The sequence below is a fragment of the Octopus bimaculoides genome, chromosome 3 (genome assembly GCF_046866305.1).
Source record: "Octopus bimaculoides isolate indiv1 chromosome 3, ASM4686630v1, whole genome shotgun sequence".
NCBI lineage: Eukaryota > Metazoa > Mollusca > Cephalopoda > Octopoda > Octopodidae > Octopus > Octopus bimaculoides.
In genome coordinates, this window is record NC_142930.1 from 164580671 (window position 1) to 164598585 (window position 17915).

A 17915-nucleotide genomic window follows, 5' to 3' on the forward strand; every position below is an offset into this window, starting at 1 on the left:
AAGGTGCCACACAGTGGGACTGAACTCAGAACCATGTGGTTGATAAGCAAGCTACTTACCACACAGTCACCCCTGTGCCTATATGTATATATATATATATCTCAAAGTATTGACCAGACTATCAAATGTAGTTATACATCACTGACCACAATATGCTGTGAATTGCTTTGAATGATGCCATTCTGCTTGCTTGGCAATCTCAATTGGATCAAAGAATTCTAAGTATCAAATCTGGACATTGATATGTTTAACTCATAACCATGAAATCAGCAAAATCCATATTTTATTGAGTTCATTGATTTGGCTAAAACAAATACACTCGCTCAGAGTAAAAGGTAGACTGTATGATGCATGTGTGCAAACAGCCATGCTACGTGGCAGTGAAATATGGGCTATGACTGCTGAGGACATGCGTAAGCTTGCAAGGAACGAAGCCAGTATGCTCCGCTGGATGAGTAATGTTAGTGTGCATACACGACAGAGTGTAAGCACCCTGAGAGAAAAGTTGGACTTAAGAAGCATCAGATGTGGTGTGCAAGAGAGACAACTGCACTGGTATGGTCATGTGATGCATATGGATGAGGACAGCTGTGTGAAGAAGTATCACACCCTAGCAGTTGAGGGAACCTGTGGAAGAAATAGACCCAAGAAGACCTGGGATGAGGTGATGAAGCAAGATCTTTGAACGTTGAGCCTCACTGAGGCAATGACAAGTGACTGAGACCTTTGAAGATATGCTGTGCTTGAGAAGACCCAGCAAGCCAAGTGAGACATTAACCCATGGCCTATGCCAGTGCAGCATAACCAGCCTGTTTAAGAGTACCCTTCAATCATTGGGCAAAAAACTGTGCTTGTGAAGACCCGTTCAGTCAAGTGAAGTCATTGTCGTGGCCAGTGACAGTACCGCCTGATTGGCACCTGTGCCAGTGGCATATTAAAAGCACCATTCGAGCGTGATTGCTGTCAGTTCTGCCTGACTGGCTCCCGTACCAGTGGTACGTAAAAAACACCATTCAAGCATGGTCGTTGCCAGTGCTGCCTGACAGGCTCCTGTGCCGGTGGCATGTAAAAAGCACCATTCAAGCATGGCCGATGCCAGTACCACCTGACTGACCCTCGTGCTGGTGGCACGTAAAAAGCACCCACTACACTTTCGGAATGGTTGGCATTCGGAAGGGCATCCAGCTGTAGAAACTCTGCCAGATCAGACTGGAGCCTGGTGCATCCTTCTGGCTTGCCAGCCCTCAATCAAACCGTCCAACTCATGCCAGCATAGAAAGCGGATGTTAAACGACAATGACGAAATAATTGCTGTGCTTGAAGAGACGCATCAAGCTAAGCGAAATCGTGGTTGTGGTAGTGGCAGTGACACATGAATGGCACCTGTGCCGGTGACACTTAAAAGGCACCCATGCCAGTGACATGTAAAGGACCCCCCAGTATATTCTGTGGTGTGGTTAGGGTTAAGAAGGGCATCCAGCTATAGAAACCAAGCCAAGATGAGCAATGAAACCTGGTACAGCCCCTGGTCTTGCCAGCTCCTGTCTAACCATCCAACCCATGCCAGCATAGAAAACAGATGTAAAATGATGATGATGATGATGATGATGATGATGATGATGGCAACATGCATATATGTGTGTATGTCCTCAGGCATAGGATTGGTTCTGTGATTAAGAATCTTCTACCGAACCACATGGTTTTTGTATTCTGTTGCACTGCATGACACCTTGGGCAAGTGTCTTCTACTATAGCCCTAAGCTGACTAAAGCCTTGTGAGTGGATTTGGTAGACGGAAACTGAAAGAAGCTTGTGTGTGTATATGTGTGTGTGTGTGTGTGCACATAAATGTGTGTATGTGTGAGAGCACATGCATGTGTGTGGTGTGTGCGTTTGCATGTGTGTGTGCATGCATGTGTGTGTGCATGCATGTGTATGTGTGTGCATGCATGTGTGTGCATGTATGTCTGGTGTGTGTGTTTGTGTGTTTCATGTGATAATTGTAAATGCATGCTACTATCCTAGTGGCAGTGCCATTCATTTGCGACATTCTGTGAAAACATGTCTGGCCATGGGAAAATACCACCTTACTTGGAAACAAGTGAGGGCTGGCAACAGGAAGAGCATCCAGTCGTGGAAAATCTGCCTCAATGAAATCCGTCTGACCCTTGCAAGCATGGAAAAGAGGACATTAAAATCATGAATGATGAATCATCATCAACATAACCAAAATTCTACGTCCATTCTTCCATGGAGGCACAGATCACACAAGACTCTTTGAAGTAATGTTTTATGACCCAATGACCTTCCTAACACCACCCCTTTCAGTCACCTTCTATGGTACACTGAGACACAATGTTCCTATCTCCTAAAAACAGCCAAGGTACACATGGCACTCTGATGAGTTTCCCCACAGTTTTTCATCAGCCACAAGACTTTGGTTGACACGAGTCTGTGATAGAACTCACTTGTACAAAATGCCAGAGGACGAGATTGAAACCAGAACCACAGGAGTGCTAAGTAAGCATTTAAACCACACAGCTGCAGCCAAATCTGCACCTTCATTGTTCTATATTTATGAGAAGTGCAGCAAATGTGAGATGTGCAGCAGTTAAAGCTGCAACGTTACTTAAGACATTATGCAACAAAAGTTGAAAAAATAACCAAAATATTTAAGCATAGCATCTCTCTCTCTCCCTCTCTGTCTCTTTCTTTCTTTCTCTCCCTCTCTCTATCTTTCTTTCTTTCAATCTTACTTCCCCTCTATTTTTCTCAATCTTTATCTCTCTCTCTCCCTTTTTTTCCATGTCTCTTGGCTACCTGACATTCTCTCCCCCCCCCCTCTCTCTCTCTCTCTCTCTCTATCTATCTATCTGTCTGTCTATCTCCTCTCTTTCTCACTCTCTTAATCTGTCTGCTCTCTCACTCTTTTGCTGTCTCTCTTAATCTTTGTAGTCATCCCTCTGTTTCTCTCTCTCGCCCTCTCATACCTTCTCTCTCTCCACCTCTCTCTCTCCACCTCTCTCTCTCCACCTCTCTCTCTCTCTCCACCTCTCTCTCTCTCCACCTCTCTCTCTCCGCCGCTCTCTCTCCGCCTCTCTCTCTCCACCTCTCTCTCTCTCCACCTCTCTCCCTCTGCCTCTCTCTCCCTCGCCCTCTCATACCTTCTCTCTCTCTCTATTATAAATTCCACATGAAGATGAATTCTAAGAAAGCTAATCTTAGAATTCCAATATGATCGAGATGAAGATAACTGCCGAAATATTCAGCAGAACACGGTTGGAATGGAATGCACCACTGCACACTAACAACATGGCACAAGTCAAATGATCATCATCATCATCATCAACAACAACAACAACAGGAATAAACTGCTGAGCAAGATGGCATCTTATAGGTCCATCAAGGAAGGCAGTAACTTCGAATAAGAAGACTGATTCAAAGACAACCTTTTTGACCAATGGCAGCATGGAAAGTGGACACGAGATGATGATGACGACAATGATTACGATGATGACGATGATGATGATGACGATGATGATGATGATGATGACGATGATGATGATGATGATGACGATGATGACAATGATGATGATGACAACAACGACGATGACAATGGTGCTGATGATGATAGAAATTTCATCCAGGATTTGAACTCATAACATAGAGAGGTGAAACTAACACTGCCAGGCATCTTCCTCACCTTTCATCACTTAATTCTTTCAGTCATTAGACTGTGGCCATGCTGGAGCACTGCCATGAAGAATTTTTAGTCGAATGAATCGATCCCCAACCCCAGGACTTATTCTTTGCTTTTTAAGCCTAATACTTATTCTATCAGTCTCATTTGCTGCACCACTAAGTTACAGGGATGTCAGCTGGTGGAGAGGGACAAACAGAAACACACACACACACACACACACACACACACACAAGGGGCTTCTGTCAGTTTCCATCAACCAAATCCACTCCCAACGCTTTGGTTGGGTCAGGGCTCCGGCAGAAAACATTGGCACAAGGTGCCATGCAGTGGCAAACTTCTTAACCACACAGCCATGTGGTTGGGAAGCAAACCTCTAACCACACAGCCACACCTGCACTGGCTTGGCCCCTTTTTCGTTATCAACCCTCAAAGTATAAAAAGCAAAGTTGACCTTGGCAGGCTTTGAACACAGAACATAGAGTCAGAACAAATATTACGCCACAGCATTCTATCCAACGCTTCAATGATGGCTAATTCAATGTCTTAGAGGAGAATTACAAACAGGAATTTGTCTAGAATATTCTGTTGTCAGTATGAAAACAATGGATAAGGATGTGAACAGTAATCTGAAGTAGTTAAAAGTCTGGAATGATAAGTGTCAATTGAGGAGGAATTCCAAGAATTTGGCACATTGTGTCCAACAATACTTAGTCATTTGTTTTTAATTTGAGACAGATGGAAATTTTAGACGTGGAACCAGGTGCAGTTAGACAATATATCAAAAATGACAAAATATAATGGAGAAGAAAAAATATTGTATTAAGCATAATGGCAAAAGTAAATTTATCATTTTGAATGAATTCTTTATTCATTTTTCTCTGTGATAAAATTCAGTGAATTGCTTTCTTTCAGGTTCAAATATGCCTCAAAAATATTTGAACTGGAAACGAGTTTGCATTTATACACATCACTGCTTAGCACTGTCACCATGCCTTTCTCGGTTCCCCATGTTGACTCTTTTAATACCAACTCGCCCAAGAGCGTTTTGGATCTTTAATACAAACTTCCTGTTTCAAAGTGATTTAATTAAAGCCTTTCCTCAAAATTTCAGGTCAATTTATGTTTCCAACACCAGTTAAATAATGACAAAGGTATTTTACCAAATTCCTCAGGATTTTCAAAATTAATTGCTTCCCATTCATTTGCTGTAAACTGGCACTTTGTTGGTAAAGACGATGAGTGTTCCAGTCGACCCGATTAACAGAACAGCAACTGGTATTCCTTGGTTACAATGGTGTGGGTTCCAGTCGATCCAATCAACAGAACATCCTGCTCATGAAATTCACATGCAAGTGGCTGAACACTCCACAGACATGCATGTGCCCTTGACACAGTTCTCAGGGAATTTCAGTGTAACACAGAATGTGACAATGCTGGCCCCTTTGAATTACAGGTGCAACTCATTTTTACCTGCTGACTGAACTGGAGTAATATGAAATAAAGTGTCTTGCCCAAGGGCGCAATGTGCTGCTGGGAATCAAATTCACAACATGAGCCAATTACCCTAAACACAAATTCATGCACCTTCCATTTGCTTTACGGATGTTCAGACCCCTTATTCTCCAAGACTGAAACGATCAATGCTCCTGAGGCCCAATCCAAAATTCTACAATTCAGTGTCTACAAGAAAAATCTGCAGGGGAGGGTGCAGTGTTTTAAAATGAAAGTAGACACAGATTTCCTCAACACCAATTCTAGAACATTCTCATCATTCCAATACAAACATTTCAAGTGAGTGATCAAATGATTGTTTGAATTAGTTAGGTAACAGAAGCCACAAGATCGAGTACTGAAAATATTTGATAAACCAGCTGCCTTTTATTCAATTTCCTGTTATAACTTAAGAAATATTAATATGATGATATTAATATCATCATCCTCATCAGCATAAGAGTCATCATCATAGCCATCATTATCATCATCATCATCATCATCATCATCCTTTAATTTGTTAGCATTTAAACTGGCCAGTTTTGGCCCAGATATTCTCCCTCTTTTATGTTCAAACTGGCCAGAACCAGCACCTCCTACAATGTCATTCTTAGAATATACAATCACGTCATTGAAATCTCAAAGCTACAAGATAAAGTATGATTATTTCAAAATAATGTGAACAAGAGCACTCAGAGAGCACAAACCTCTGCCAACGCAACACCAACGTCCTCTCAACGGTTAGCCAGAGATGATTTTTAAAATGAGAATATCTGAAGTAAACTCAACTGCTCTCACAAGCGAGAAGGATCTAGTTCAAAACGGGGGCACCAGTTTTCATTTATGTTTTATGTAGTGTTTTTGGTACCGAAAGACTTTCAAACTTCGTATACTTATCTATTTTGTGTTATAGAAAAGAAAAAAATTTTTGTATTTCATATAAAAAAATTGTCTTATTTCGATAATTTCAACCAATCACTGACAAGTATTCAGCTGTTTACAGTTACTCCTTTGGCATTTTAGGCGGTGTAAAGCGTATTTAATCACCATTACTTCTGACATGTGTGTTCGTTTTCCCTACCCCTAACCCTAACCCTAATTGACTTGCTCCTTCCCTCAAAAACCAGGCCTTGTGCCTATAATAGAAAGGTTTATTAGCTACTGCCAATATGCTTCAGCCATTTTTTGACAAGGAAATAATAATTTTATCACCGCCAGAATCGTTTGAGAATCGTTTGTTTACGTAGTCAGCACTTAATGTATTCGGCTGAATGGACGTCAGTCATTGGTTGAAATTACAGAAATACGACAACTTTAACATGAAATAACTTGCAATATAATAATTTTTCTTAAGAAGACTAAGAGAAAAAGATGTTTTATATGACACATTCCACCAGTGTCCCAAGTTTCAAAGTGTTTCGTTAAGAAAATACTGGTGCCCCCGTTTTGAACTAGATCCAGCGAAAATACTAAACATGAACCCGACTGCTCTCAAAAATTAAGTAAAAAAAAAAAACGGGTAAATAATCCAGAATCCTTGTCCAGTATTGAATTGATCCCAAAATCTAATAAATTCGTGCCAGTGACAAGGCCAAACATCCCTGAAAGTTTCATTTGAATCCATCCAGCGGTTCTTGAGATATCGTGTCCACAGACAAACAAATAAACAAACACGACTGAAAACAATACCTCCACCTTTGCTAAGGTGGAGGTAATAAATAAGCATCACATTTGACAAAATAGCTTGAATACTAAAAGGTTAAGATGGGGTTTTGAACATAAATTAACATGAAATCTTGTTGGAAGGTTTTGGTTTAGATCACTTTAACCCTTTTGTTACCATATTGAAATAACCAGCCTTAGAGTCAACCTAGCAAAAACCGGTGTCTTAATAAGTATGAAGGCAGACAAACCACAAATCCCTTCAGGTAGATAGCCTAGCTTGATCTGGAGAAAAGGTATAGGTAGAAACTCCTTAAGATGTATCCAGTGTAAGCTATGGACACATAAAAGGTGCAGCAATATCAAAGGAAGGTTAACCTGGAAGATAGTTTTCGTGTGTGGCAGATGCACAGGGGTAATAAACACTGAAAATGTGCAGAGAACAACTTCTGCCACATTCCAGGGGAAAAACTACAAGTAGTTGATAGCCATATGAATTATTTTTCCATTTGAAATAGATTGGGTTCATTTTTAGTATTTTTGTTTGTGAGAGCAGTCGAGTTTATTTCAGATATTCTCATTTTAAAAACCATCTCTGGCTAATCGTTGAGAGGATGTTGGTGTTGCCTTGGCAGAGACTTGCACTCTCCGAGTGCTCCTATTATTATTATTATTATTATTTTTGTTACCTTTGCACAGCTTCTAACGCTGGAGATGTACTACAGTGCCAGCTGTTCACTACCAGTGAACTAAGGTAACATCCATTAGTTTTTTGAGCACTTTCCAGAGTATTCGAGTGGTTCCAAGCAGTGCTGTTTCCTGCAAGTGCTCCATCCTTATTGCAGCCCCTATTTGTTCCATGTACTTCTCGAGATTTTTACTCACTGTTCCCAGGACTCCGACAATTATTGGTACCACTACCACCTTTTTCATGATGAAGATGATGAGGAGGAGGAGGAGGAACTTTGGCAGTTTCCATCATTGGTTGGCTCAGGGTTATATGAGAAGACACTTGCACAAAATACAGCATGTCAGGATTGAACCTGAAACCACATGGTCATGAAGCCAACATCTTAACCAATCAGCCATGCCTGTATCTTACCAACAAATTTTAAACAAACAAATTATATTATTAAATGAAAGAAAACAGGCATCGGGGGGGGGGGGCAATGTATACCCTGCACGCAGACAATTTTTTTCACTAATTAGGGCGTGGCTTACAATGCTTTGCTTAACCATGCTTTTTAATTGAACTGAATTAATTTTTAAAAAATTGTTTTTTAAAAATTACCATTATAGGTATTTATACTCTGATGAAATCAAGAAACGAACTCGTAAACGAAGCCCTCGAATCAATCACTGTACACACACACACACACACAGTTGCATATCTATGTCTGTATTTATGTATGTATGTATGTATGTATGTATGTATGTATGTATGTATGTATGTATAGACCCACATGTGTCTATGTGCATAGGTACACCATGATCTATACACATGCAGACGAGGGTTGATTCTTATGAAAAAGAAAGTGAACAAAATGAAATACTTAGAGAAAATATTGCATAGAATTTAAGAAGTGTTTCACCATTATAGGCGTTTATACTCCAGTGAAATTAAGAAATCAGCTTGTAAATAAACGAAATCCTCACATCCATCACTGCACACACACACACACACACACACACACACACACACATTTGCATATCTATGTCTGTATTTATGTATGTTTGAAGATAATCAAACCAAATGTTCACCATTTTGAGCCACTCACCCAATGAGTATTTCTGCCAAATTTGGTAAAAATCCATTCAGCAGTTTTCCAGTAATTTCGCAAACACACAAACAAACAAAGACTTGTGATTACAATACCCTTGCTTTCGCTTACACGCACAGGGTAATGACATTTAATAAAATTTAAAATAATATAAAATGATATAACAATAATCTTTTAGCTCTATTTTTAAAATATCTTAATCATTATGGAAACCAGCTTTACAACAAAATCAAATTGATTTTCGTTTGAGCCAAACACAGATGTTTTATCCAAGACATACAACGATTCCTCAAAGACATGCAACGATTATAACTTATTACTGAACTGATGTTTGGTAAAAATTCAGTGGGGATCATGCTTTGGTTAATTGAGTCATGACAGAACACTGCTTGGAATTTCGGGTAAGAAGCTTGCTTCCTAATCATGTGGTCTTGGATTCAGTCCCACTGCAGGGCACCTTGGGGGCAAGAGCTAGAGTAGAACTCTAGCTCTCGACCAACCAAAGTCTTGAGAGCAGATTTGATAACTAGAAAGTGAAAGAAACCTGCTGTGTGTGTGTATGTGTGTATGTATGTGTGTCTGTTTGTGTGTAGTCTTGCCTAGACATCGCGATTGCTGTAAACGAGCATCACCGTCATGCAAGCAATGTTGTTCTTTTCCTGTCTTCCATGGAAAACTTGTTTGGCAATGGGAAATATGTTGTCTGGAAACAGGTGAGGGTTGGCAACAGGAAAAGCATCCAATCACAGAAAATCTGCCTCAGTAAATTCCAAGCATGGAAAAGTGAATGTGGTAATGAAATATGATGATCCAACTCATATTTATTTCTTTATTGCCCACAGAAGGCTAAACATAGAGGGGACAAACAAGAACAGACAAGGGGATTAAGTCGATTAGTTCAACCCCAGTATGCAACTGGTACTTAATTTTATCGACCCTGAAAGGATAAAAGGCAAAGTCGACCTCAGCGGAATTTGAACTCAGAACGACAGATGAAATACTGCTAAGCATTTCGTCCAGCATATGCCCCCATGCTGCTGCTGCTGCTACTGCTACTACTACTACTACTACTACTACTACACAATGTTGAGACAAGGAGACACAAACAGACACAAACACACACGCACATAAGGCTATCCTCATCATGACCATCCACTTTTTCATGTTTGTATGGCGTTAGATTCCTTGAGGTAGATTTTCTACACATGGATGCCCTTCCTGTTACCAACCCTCAACTGTTTCCAAATAAGATAATATTTCCCCATGGCCAGACATGAATTTGTTTTCACAGAATACTGGAAACAAATGGTGACACCCATTTACATCTAAGCCCACAATATCAAGACCAGGAGACATGCACACACACACACACACACACTTTGGGCTTCTTTCAGTTTCCAAGAAATCCGCTTGCAAAGCTTTGGATAAGATACTTGACTAAAGTCTACACAGTGGGACTGAACTTAAAGCCATGTACATGGAAAGCAAATTTCTTAACTATACAACCATGTTTACATCTACTATACACACACACACACACACACACAAATGCACCACGCACACATACACATGTACATAGACAGATACATATGAACACATACATATAAACATATATATACACACATGCATATGCACACTTGTGTGTGATGTGTGGGTGTGTGTGTGTGTGTGTGTCTGTGTGTTGTGCGTATGTATGTGTGTATGAATGTGTATGAGTGTATGTATGTGTATGTGAATGTATGTATGTGTGTGTGAGTGAATGTATGTGTATGTGAATGTATGTGTGTATGAATGTATGTATGTGTGTTTATGATATATGTATGTGTGTATGAATGTATGTATATGTGTGTGAGTGAATGTATGTGTATGTGAATGTATGTGTATACGAATGTATGTTTGTGTGTACGAATGTATGTATGTGTGTGTATGAATGTATGTTAGCTCTCCATATATTTTGTTTATGTTTGCCTGACTTAACACATATAACACTTGTCCAGCCACTGGACTGTGTCTATACTGGACATAACATTGAGATCACTGGTGCGAATCAAGAATTTCAAGGCTGGCCGACTTTCTGGAAACTCTAACATTGGCTGAACAAGATGACATTACTTTCGAGTGAGTTCTGTTACATTCACCACAGACACCACTCACTCAATTTTCTGTCGAAGATCTTGTTGGTGTTGTTGTTGTTGCAGTTAATGCATTTTATATTTTGTTGGTGTAAAACTAAATTATTCAAATATTGAATAGGTACTGGTGCTATGTAAAAAGCACTGACATTGGTGTCATGAAGAAAGCACCAGCGCTGGTGCCATATAAAGGGCACTGGTGTTCAGGACCGGATTAAGCTCCATCAAGGCCCTAAGCATTTAAATGATTTTGGTTCCCCCATAAAAGGTTATGTAATTCAAAATATAAACAATAACAAACCATAAAATAAATTTTCATTTTTCAAAACAAAACTAACAGTAAGAGGGAAAATAATGTTTATTTTTGTTTAATTCCACTTTATTTATATTTGAAAAGTTTCCTCCTACTTTTTTTAATCGCAAAGTCTTTGATCAGATCCTCAAAATTAATCTTAGGTAACACATCTTCATCTATACTTAGCAGAGACAAAGGCATCACGAATATTATTTTAGCAAGTTTAAAGTGATTTCTTTTGTGCAGTAAACCATTTACTATTTTTGTGGTGCCCCCCCTCTTCCCTTGATGCCCTAAGCATGTGCTTATTATGCTAAATGGTTAATCCAGCGCTGCTGGTGATGGTGTCACATATAAAGCACCCATGCTGGCGCCACTTAAAAAGCACTGGTGATAGTGTCGTGTAAAAAAAAAAAGCCACATAAAAGACACCCTTGCTGGTGCCACATATAAAGCACTAATGTTGATGGCAAGTAAAAAGCATCCAAGGCACTCTGTAAAGTGGTTGGCATTAGGAAGGGCATCCGGCAGTAGAAACTGTGCCAAAACAGAGAATGGAACCAGGAACAGCGTCTCACTTTGCCAGCTCCTGTCAAAATGTCCAACCCATACCAGCATGGAAAATGGATGTTAAATGATGATGATGATGAGTCAGCAATTTTAAGAATTCAGGAGTTGTATGGTGTGGTGGTGTTATGTGCTGATAATTTGACAATAATTTATAGATTTTAAAAAGAATATGAAAACAAAAAATTAAAATGGAGAATTTATAATAAAAAAATAGTCTATATGTTGGTTGGTTTCTCCAGTTATGCTTTATATCACATGTAGAGAAGATAAATGGGAGATACAAAGAGAGTTAACATAAGAGGTATAGGATGAAAGCTCATACTAGGCTTGGTGGCAGGCATTAAGTGAAAGAATGCTACACAAACACAGTGAGAAAGAATTTAAGAGGAAGAGGAGGAGGAGGAGGCATAAATGGGAGGGCAGTTATGCAAGGAGTTACACAAATGAGTAATTTGGTTTTAAGGTAATGGATAGTTTCCTTTTGGCGATTAGTTTTCATTTCACCATTTTGTTCCTGCCCGAAGAAATTTGATAAAAGTAAAAATGTATTTATGTATGCCATATTTCCTGATATTACCACCCATGGTGGCAAAAATATACTTCCAAATTTACCATCCATATGAGAGAGAGGTAACACCAGTTAATATAACAATAGGCATTAATTACATTGTATGATGATTACAAAAATAAATATATTATAAACACACATTACATTACATGTATGTTTATGAGTGTGTCCTTATATATATATATATATATATATATATATATATATATATATATAAAACCAAGAGAGAAGATGGAGATAAGATTAATAAAAGTTTATAAACACATTAACAAGACCAGACCTACAATTGTTTCAATTCATCACTTGCAGTATGAAAATTAACCAAATTTAATTTAATTTAACTAAATCAATTTAGTTAATTACTACAAGTGAGAATATCTTCAGAGAAGAACTACAAAGAAATTTATCATATTTAAAACATAAGGAAAACATTAAAAAAGAAGAATACAGTGTCCCATTAAAGTTTAAAAGATACACATTAATAAAAATAGATATAGATATAAAAAATAAATAGTTATAGTCATAAATTAATATAAATAACAATAATGATAAAACAGACATTCCCATGCAAAAAAATGAATATATATATATATATATATATATATATATATATATATATATATATATATATATATATATATATATATATATATATACATATATATATATATCAAGGGTATGAGAGGTATTGGTGTCAAGAAGACCCCAAAAGGTGTTGGGTAATGCTGAGTAAGTGCTATGGATAGAAGACTATGGTTAGGGTTAGGGTTTGACAATGATATGAATGAGGAGTCCAACATGGGTTATGTATTAGCATGCATATATATATATATATACATACATTTATATATATATTTATATATATATATATATATATATATATATATATATATATACACACACACACACATACAAGGCTCATTCTGTCAATTTATATCATCATCATCATCATCATCGTTTAATGTCCGCTTTCCATGCTAGCATGGAAAGCGGACATTATACGATGATGATGACGATGATGATATAAATTGACAGAATGAGTCTTGGATTTTTTATCTCATTCTGTAAATTTATATATACATATATATATATGTATATAGAGACCAAAGTGTACATATGCCGCTATATATATATATATATATATATATATATATATATATACAGATATAGGGCAGGGAATCGTCAATTAGTAATAAAATTAATAATTAACAATTTTGCCAAGTAGTTCAGTAGTTCAGTGTGCCATAAATATCGCCATCCGTTAGAGAAAAAAATTTGTAGTTTGGAATCAGTAGTTCTTTGACTGCTATTTCTAAATGTTCAGTATGTTGGAGAAGTAACTCATGCTAATCCCTGTATATTTATGAGTATATATATATACATATATATATATAAAATACAAAAATGGGACAAGAACACAAAACATGCAGACAGTTAGGTGATACAAAAAAGGGACAACAAAACCTCCAGATAGACGATACAAAGAAAACAAGGACAGGTCATTCGGAGTTTTCTCTCTTCAGTCGAGATCCGGATTATCTTTGTGTGTATCAAATAAAATGAGACAACAAAAGCAAGGCTGTGTGGAATTTATAGGACATTTATAAAGAGAAAGGTAGTCTTACAGCTGTTTGGGGGATATTAGGGATATCCCTTTATCAGAGACGATATGAGAGAGTTAACTAGAGGGAAATAGGTTGGGGATGTGTCTGAATAATGGAGGTACAAAATCAGTGAATTCTGAGGAACAGAGGCCATTATGGTAGCAATAGAAAAGACAGAGAGAGAGAGGGGGAGGGGGGACAGAACACTTGTAGGTTAGAGGCTGGAGTGTATGTTTATTAGTCATTTGATGTTGATACAAACGAAAGTAAGATTTTTCCAGGTGTAGATGGATGGTCACCTGAGAGAAGAGAAAGAAGAGCAAAAAAGGAGGAGAAAAAGACAAAGAAAAAGAAAAAGAAGAAGGAAACGAAGAAGTAGAGGAAGAAGACAAAGAACTTGAATGCGAATTTAATATGAACCTTTGAAGCAAAGCTCTCACACCTTAATCTTTATCCCTTCCATTATCTTATCCCGACACTATGAGTTTTTTCTATCCCTAATCCTTAAATTATAGATATTCCCTTTTCCATTATATAATCCCTAAACTATAGATATTTACTCTTAAGGTTTACTCTATTTACTCTTAGGAAGTGTTCAACAACAAAAACCAGTTTCCTTACAAGTCAACAAGCGAGTTTCAACATAGTTACGGAACCTGCTAGAAATAGCAGTGAAATATCCCTCAACTCACACTAAAAAGTACACAAAAGGTAACGTAGTCCAAGATACATATGTTTACAGGGGCCAGCAGGAGGCCAGCTGTCTTAGACCCCCATACTGAAGTCCGAATGAAGATTCGTAATTTCTCTTAAGAAAGATACAGTAATGGTTTCTCTTTGCCTTTCCCAGTTTAGTTACAGTTAATTCAGATCTCCCGCCAAATTATCTTTGAGGCAAGGGGCCTATTTAACTCCTAGACAGACTGACTCGTTCACATGACATTAGGGATGTCTACACACCTGTGTGATATATGTGTAAGGGCCTGGCCTCCCGTCGCTCCTGCATGTCTTAGCCGCAGGACAACCCCTTCTACAAATCCGGTCACGCTGCTTGCACGGGTTCCCGTGACTCTGCCGCCATCCAATTCCAACATGAATTAAACTGGGAGTTTGAGCCATAATGAATCTTTCATTAGCTGATTACACAACCATGAACACTGCCCCTATGGATGTATTGAAGGTACTCCTTTGATAGAGCTTGGTGACCCTGACCATTGATCTTGTAGAACTCCTCCGCTCAGCATCAATGTAAGAGACACCATTGGCTCTGTTAAGTTCTTCCGCTGCCTCTTCACAATCCACCATGCCACAGTTCCATGACATCGCTGTATCCCTGGCAAGGTGACTGAACGGGTGTTATGTCTTGCATAAAGGCAGCCCGTAACTATGTAGGGCACGGTCATCACTGTGTGAGGTATTTAAAAAAATATCCGTATTCCCCGACCCTTCTGTTGTTTGATCTACAACTAGGGCCCTTGACAAACACTACTGCTCTGGGTCAGACTGAACTCGAGACCATACTAACTCCGTGCTTTGCAAAACTCCTGAACTTCATGTTGGAGTTTCACCACCGAATGCAGTGTCTTTAATAATATAAAACATGGTAATTTCTTTGCCTTCTCAGATATCATTCTACACAGGTAGGGAACTGCCTTCTAGAAGAAAAAAAACCGCCTGAGGCCACCCTTGATTCTGATACAAATTCGCTGTTTTAAAGTGATCTACATTGAAAGCATCTGTCAAAATTTCCTGCTAATTAATGTTCCAAACACGAGCTTACTAACGACAAAGTCATTTGTCGACATCACAAGAATTTAGAATCTTTGAGAGATATGAAATGAGTTGTTTATAACGATGGTACACAAAGTAAATAATTACAAATAATAGCTGGATGGCGGGGAAAAAGTCGAAGGTTGCTTCCATCCAAGGGAGTTTTGACCCAATATTCTTCCTGTTGTTATTTGCAGCTTTATCTACTTCACGTCCTCTTCTTAAAAAGTTATTTCATTAAATTCTTCATTATTTTAAAATTAATTAAAAGAAAAACAATATATTTCAAGAGAAATATGGTAGCAAAAGGGTGCAACAAGAACTAGCAGAATGATTTTAAGATAAAAAGAAAATTAAACACGTGCAATTGAAATTAAATGGTAAAGTTGTTTTTAAATTACATTAATAATATTTAATTAACTGACAAATTATTCCCTTTTAAAAAGAAAGTTGTCTCCTCCACGTAATTACAGCTTTTCTTTTTGACTGGGAGCAAAACTACATTGTGACATACCTGTCTTGTTATAATGAAAGACATTCCAGTCAGAACCAGCCCTTAAAACCCTTTATCTTTTTTTTTATATTCGGGTATTTAGTGTACCCTTCATGATTTTAACTAATATATTACTCCTTTTCTAAGACGGTAGCATGATTTGAAGATTTGGCTGCTATTTCCAGCAGGCTGGTGTTTATGTAAAATGAACCTGTGTCAGTCATGACTCGAAACCCCGACTGCCATATCTCTTCCTTAACAGCTTACCTCTCGTTCAACGACCGCTCGTGTTAATAAATAAAGATTGATTTCTAATATTGGCACAGAGCCAATATTGTTTGTGGGAGGGCAGAGCCTGTTTAAATTAGCCACAGAAAATGTATCGATTTATACAGCATTTTTTTTTTATCAACCTCCAAAAGAATGTTAGTAATAAATATTTTTAAAAAAATACATTTTAAATTACACACAACCTGACCCTCCGTCGGTTACGACGATGAGTGTTCCAGTTGATCCGATCAACGGAACAGCCAGCTCGTGAAATTTGCGCGCAAGTGGTTTAGCACTCCACCGACACACGTAACCCCCTCACGGGGATTCAGCGTGACACAGAATGTAACAAAGCTGGGCCCCTTCTGAAATACAAGTACAACTCATTTTTTTGCCAATTGAGAGGATTGGATCAACGTGAAATAAAGAATCTCGCTCAAGAAGGGACGCAACGCGCCGCCGGATATCGAACTTGCAGCCTTAGAATCGCGAGTCGAATACCCGAGCGATTAAGCCACGCACCTCTCAAACCACACACACATAGAAGAAGATATTGAGTTCCTTATTTTTAGTTTGTAGAATTACTGAGTACGAAATAATGAAATAAAAGAGACATGCTAAAAGAATAGAGAAAGAAATGCAAACCACATTACCTATAAGTTATACATGTATGTATGCATCTATGTATATATGTGTACATATGCATGCATACGTACACACATACGTATATGCACACACACACACACACACACAGAGTTTTATTTTTAATCGGCCCTTGGTTCGCTTCGTTAACTTTTAGTGATTTAAAAGTGAAAAACACTCATATTTTGAGTTGTATTTATCGTATTTGCACTACCAAATCTGTACACACACACACACACACGCGCGCACGCACGCACACGCAGAGGAAAGAAATTATGTAATGAAAAAATAAAAAAATAAAGAGTAAGAATAATAAAAGAAGGAATTTTAACAAAAGAGAAATAACTTACTCGATTCAACACAGGTAAAGTGTACATGGTATTTTTTTTTTAAAGATGTGGTGTGGTGGATGAGGAGCAGAGAGTTAAGAGAGAGAGAGAGTAAGGGAGAGAAAGATAGAGAGAAGGTGGCGGGGACGGAGGAGATGGTTGTTCCTTAGTGTCAGGTTTGTCACTGGAAGTAAAAGACTTTGAGTTGGTAGGAAACGGGGAAGACTCACTTGGCGGCGGTAATAGACATTCCAGCAGACAGAATTGCTGTTCGTTTAATGCGGGGATGATAAACTTTCATATTTGTTGTATTTATAAGTTTGTTTTTCATTTGTTGTTTTTTAGGAGGTTCTGGAACTGGTGGTGGTGGTGGTGAGGTATTTGGTTTGATTACTGGTTGTGTAAGGGGTGAGATGAGGTGAGGGTGAGACTCAACTTGATAGGATTGAGTGACGGGGGAGATAGAAAGACGAGGAAAGTAAGGGAGGGAGAAGATGGACAGAAAAGGAGAGAGAGAAGGGAGAAAGGCGGCGAGGGAGATGATAGAAAGATAGAGGGAGAAAGAAAGAAAGACAGAGAGACGGAGGAAGTGAGAAAGGTGGGAG

General features: G+C 38.4%; 1 protein-coding gene across 2 annotated transcripts in view; it reads right to left on the reverse strand.

The window, feature by feature from the left end:
- LOC106875982 (N-acetylneuraminate lyase) overlaps positions 1–17656 on the reverse strand; it is a 141075-nt gene extending 123419 nt beyond the window's left edge. The window contains exon 1 of one of the 2 annotated variants that reach the window (XM_089349957.1): positions 17541–17656. Coding sequence is in view for 1 of the 2 variants with exons in the window: in XM_089349955.1 (XP_089206081.1) it covers positions 17332–17358 (27 nt within the window). In the remaining variant the exon portion in view is untranslated. Of the gene's footprint in view, positions 1–17331; positions 17486–17540 lie in introns of those variants that run through there. The other variant, XM_089349955.1, reaches the window with a different exon arrangement.
- Positions 17657–17915: the final 259 nt, after the last annotated feature.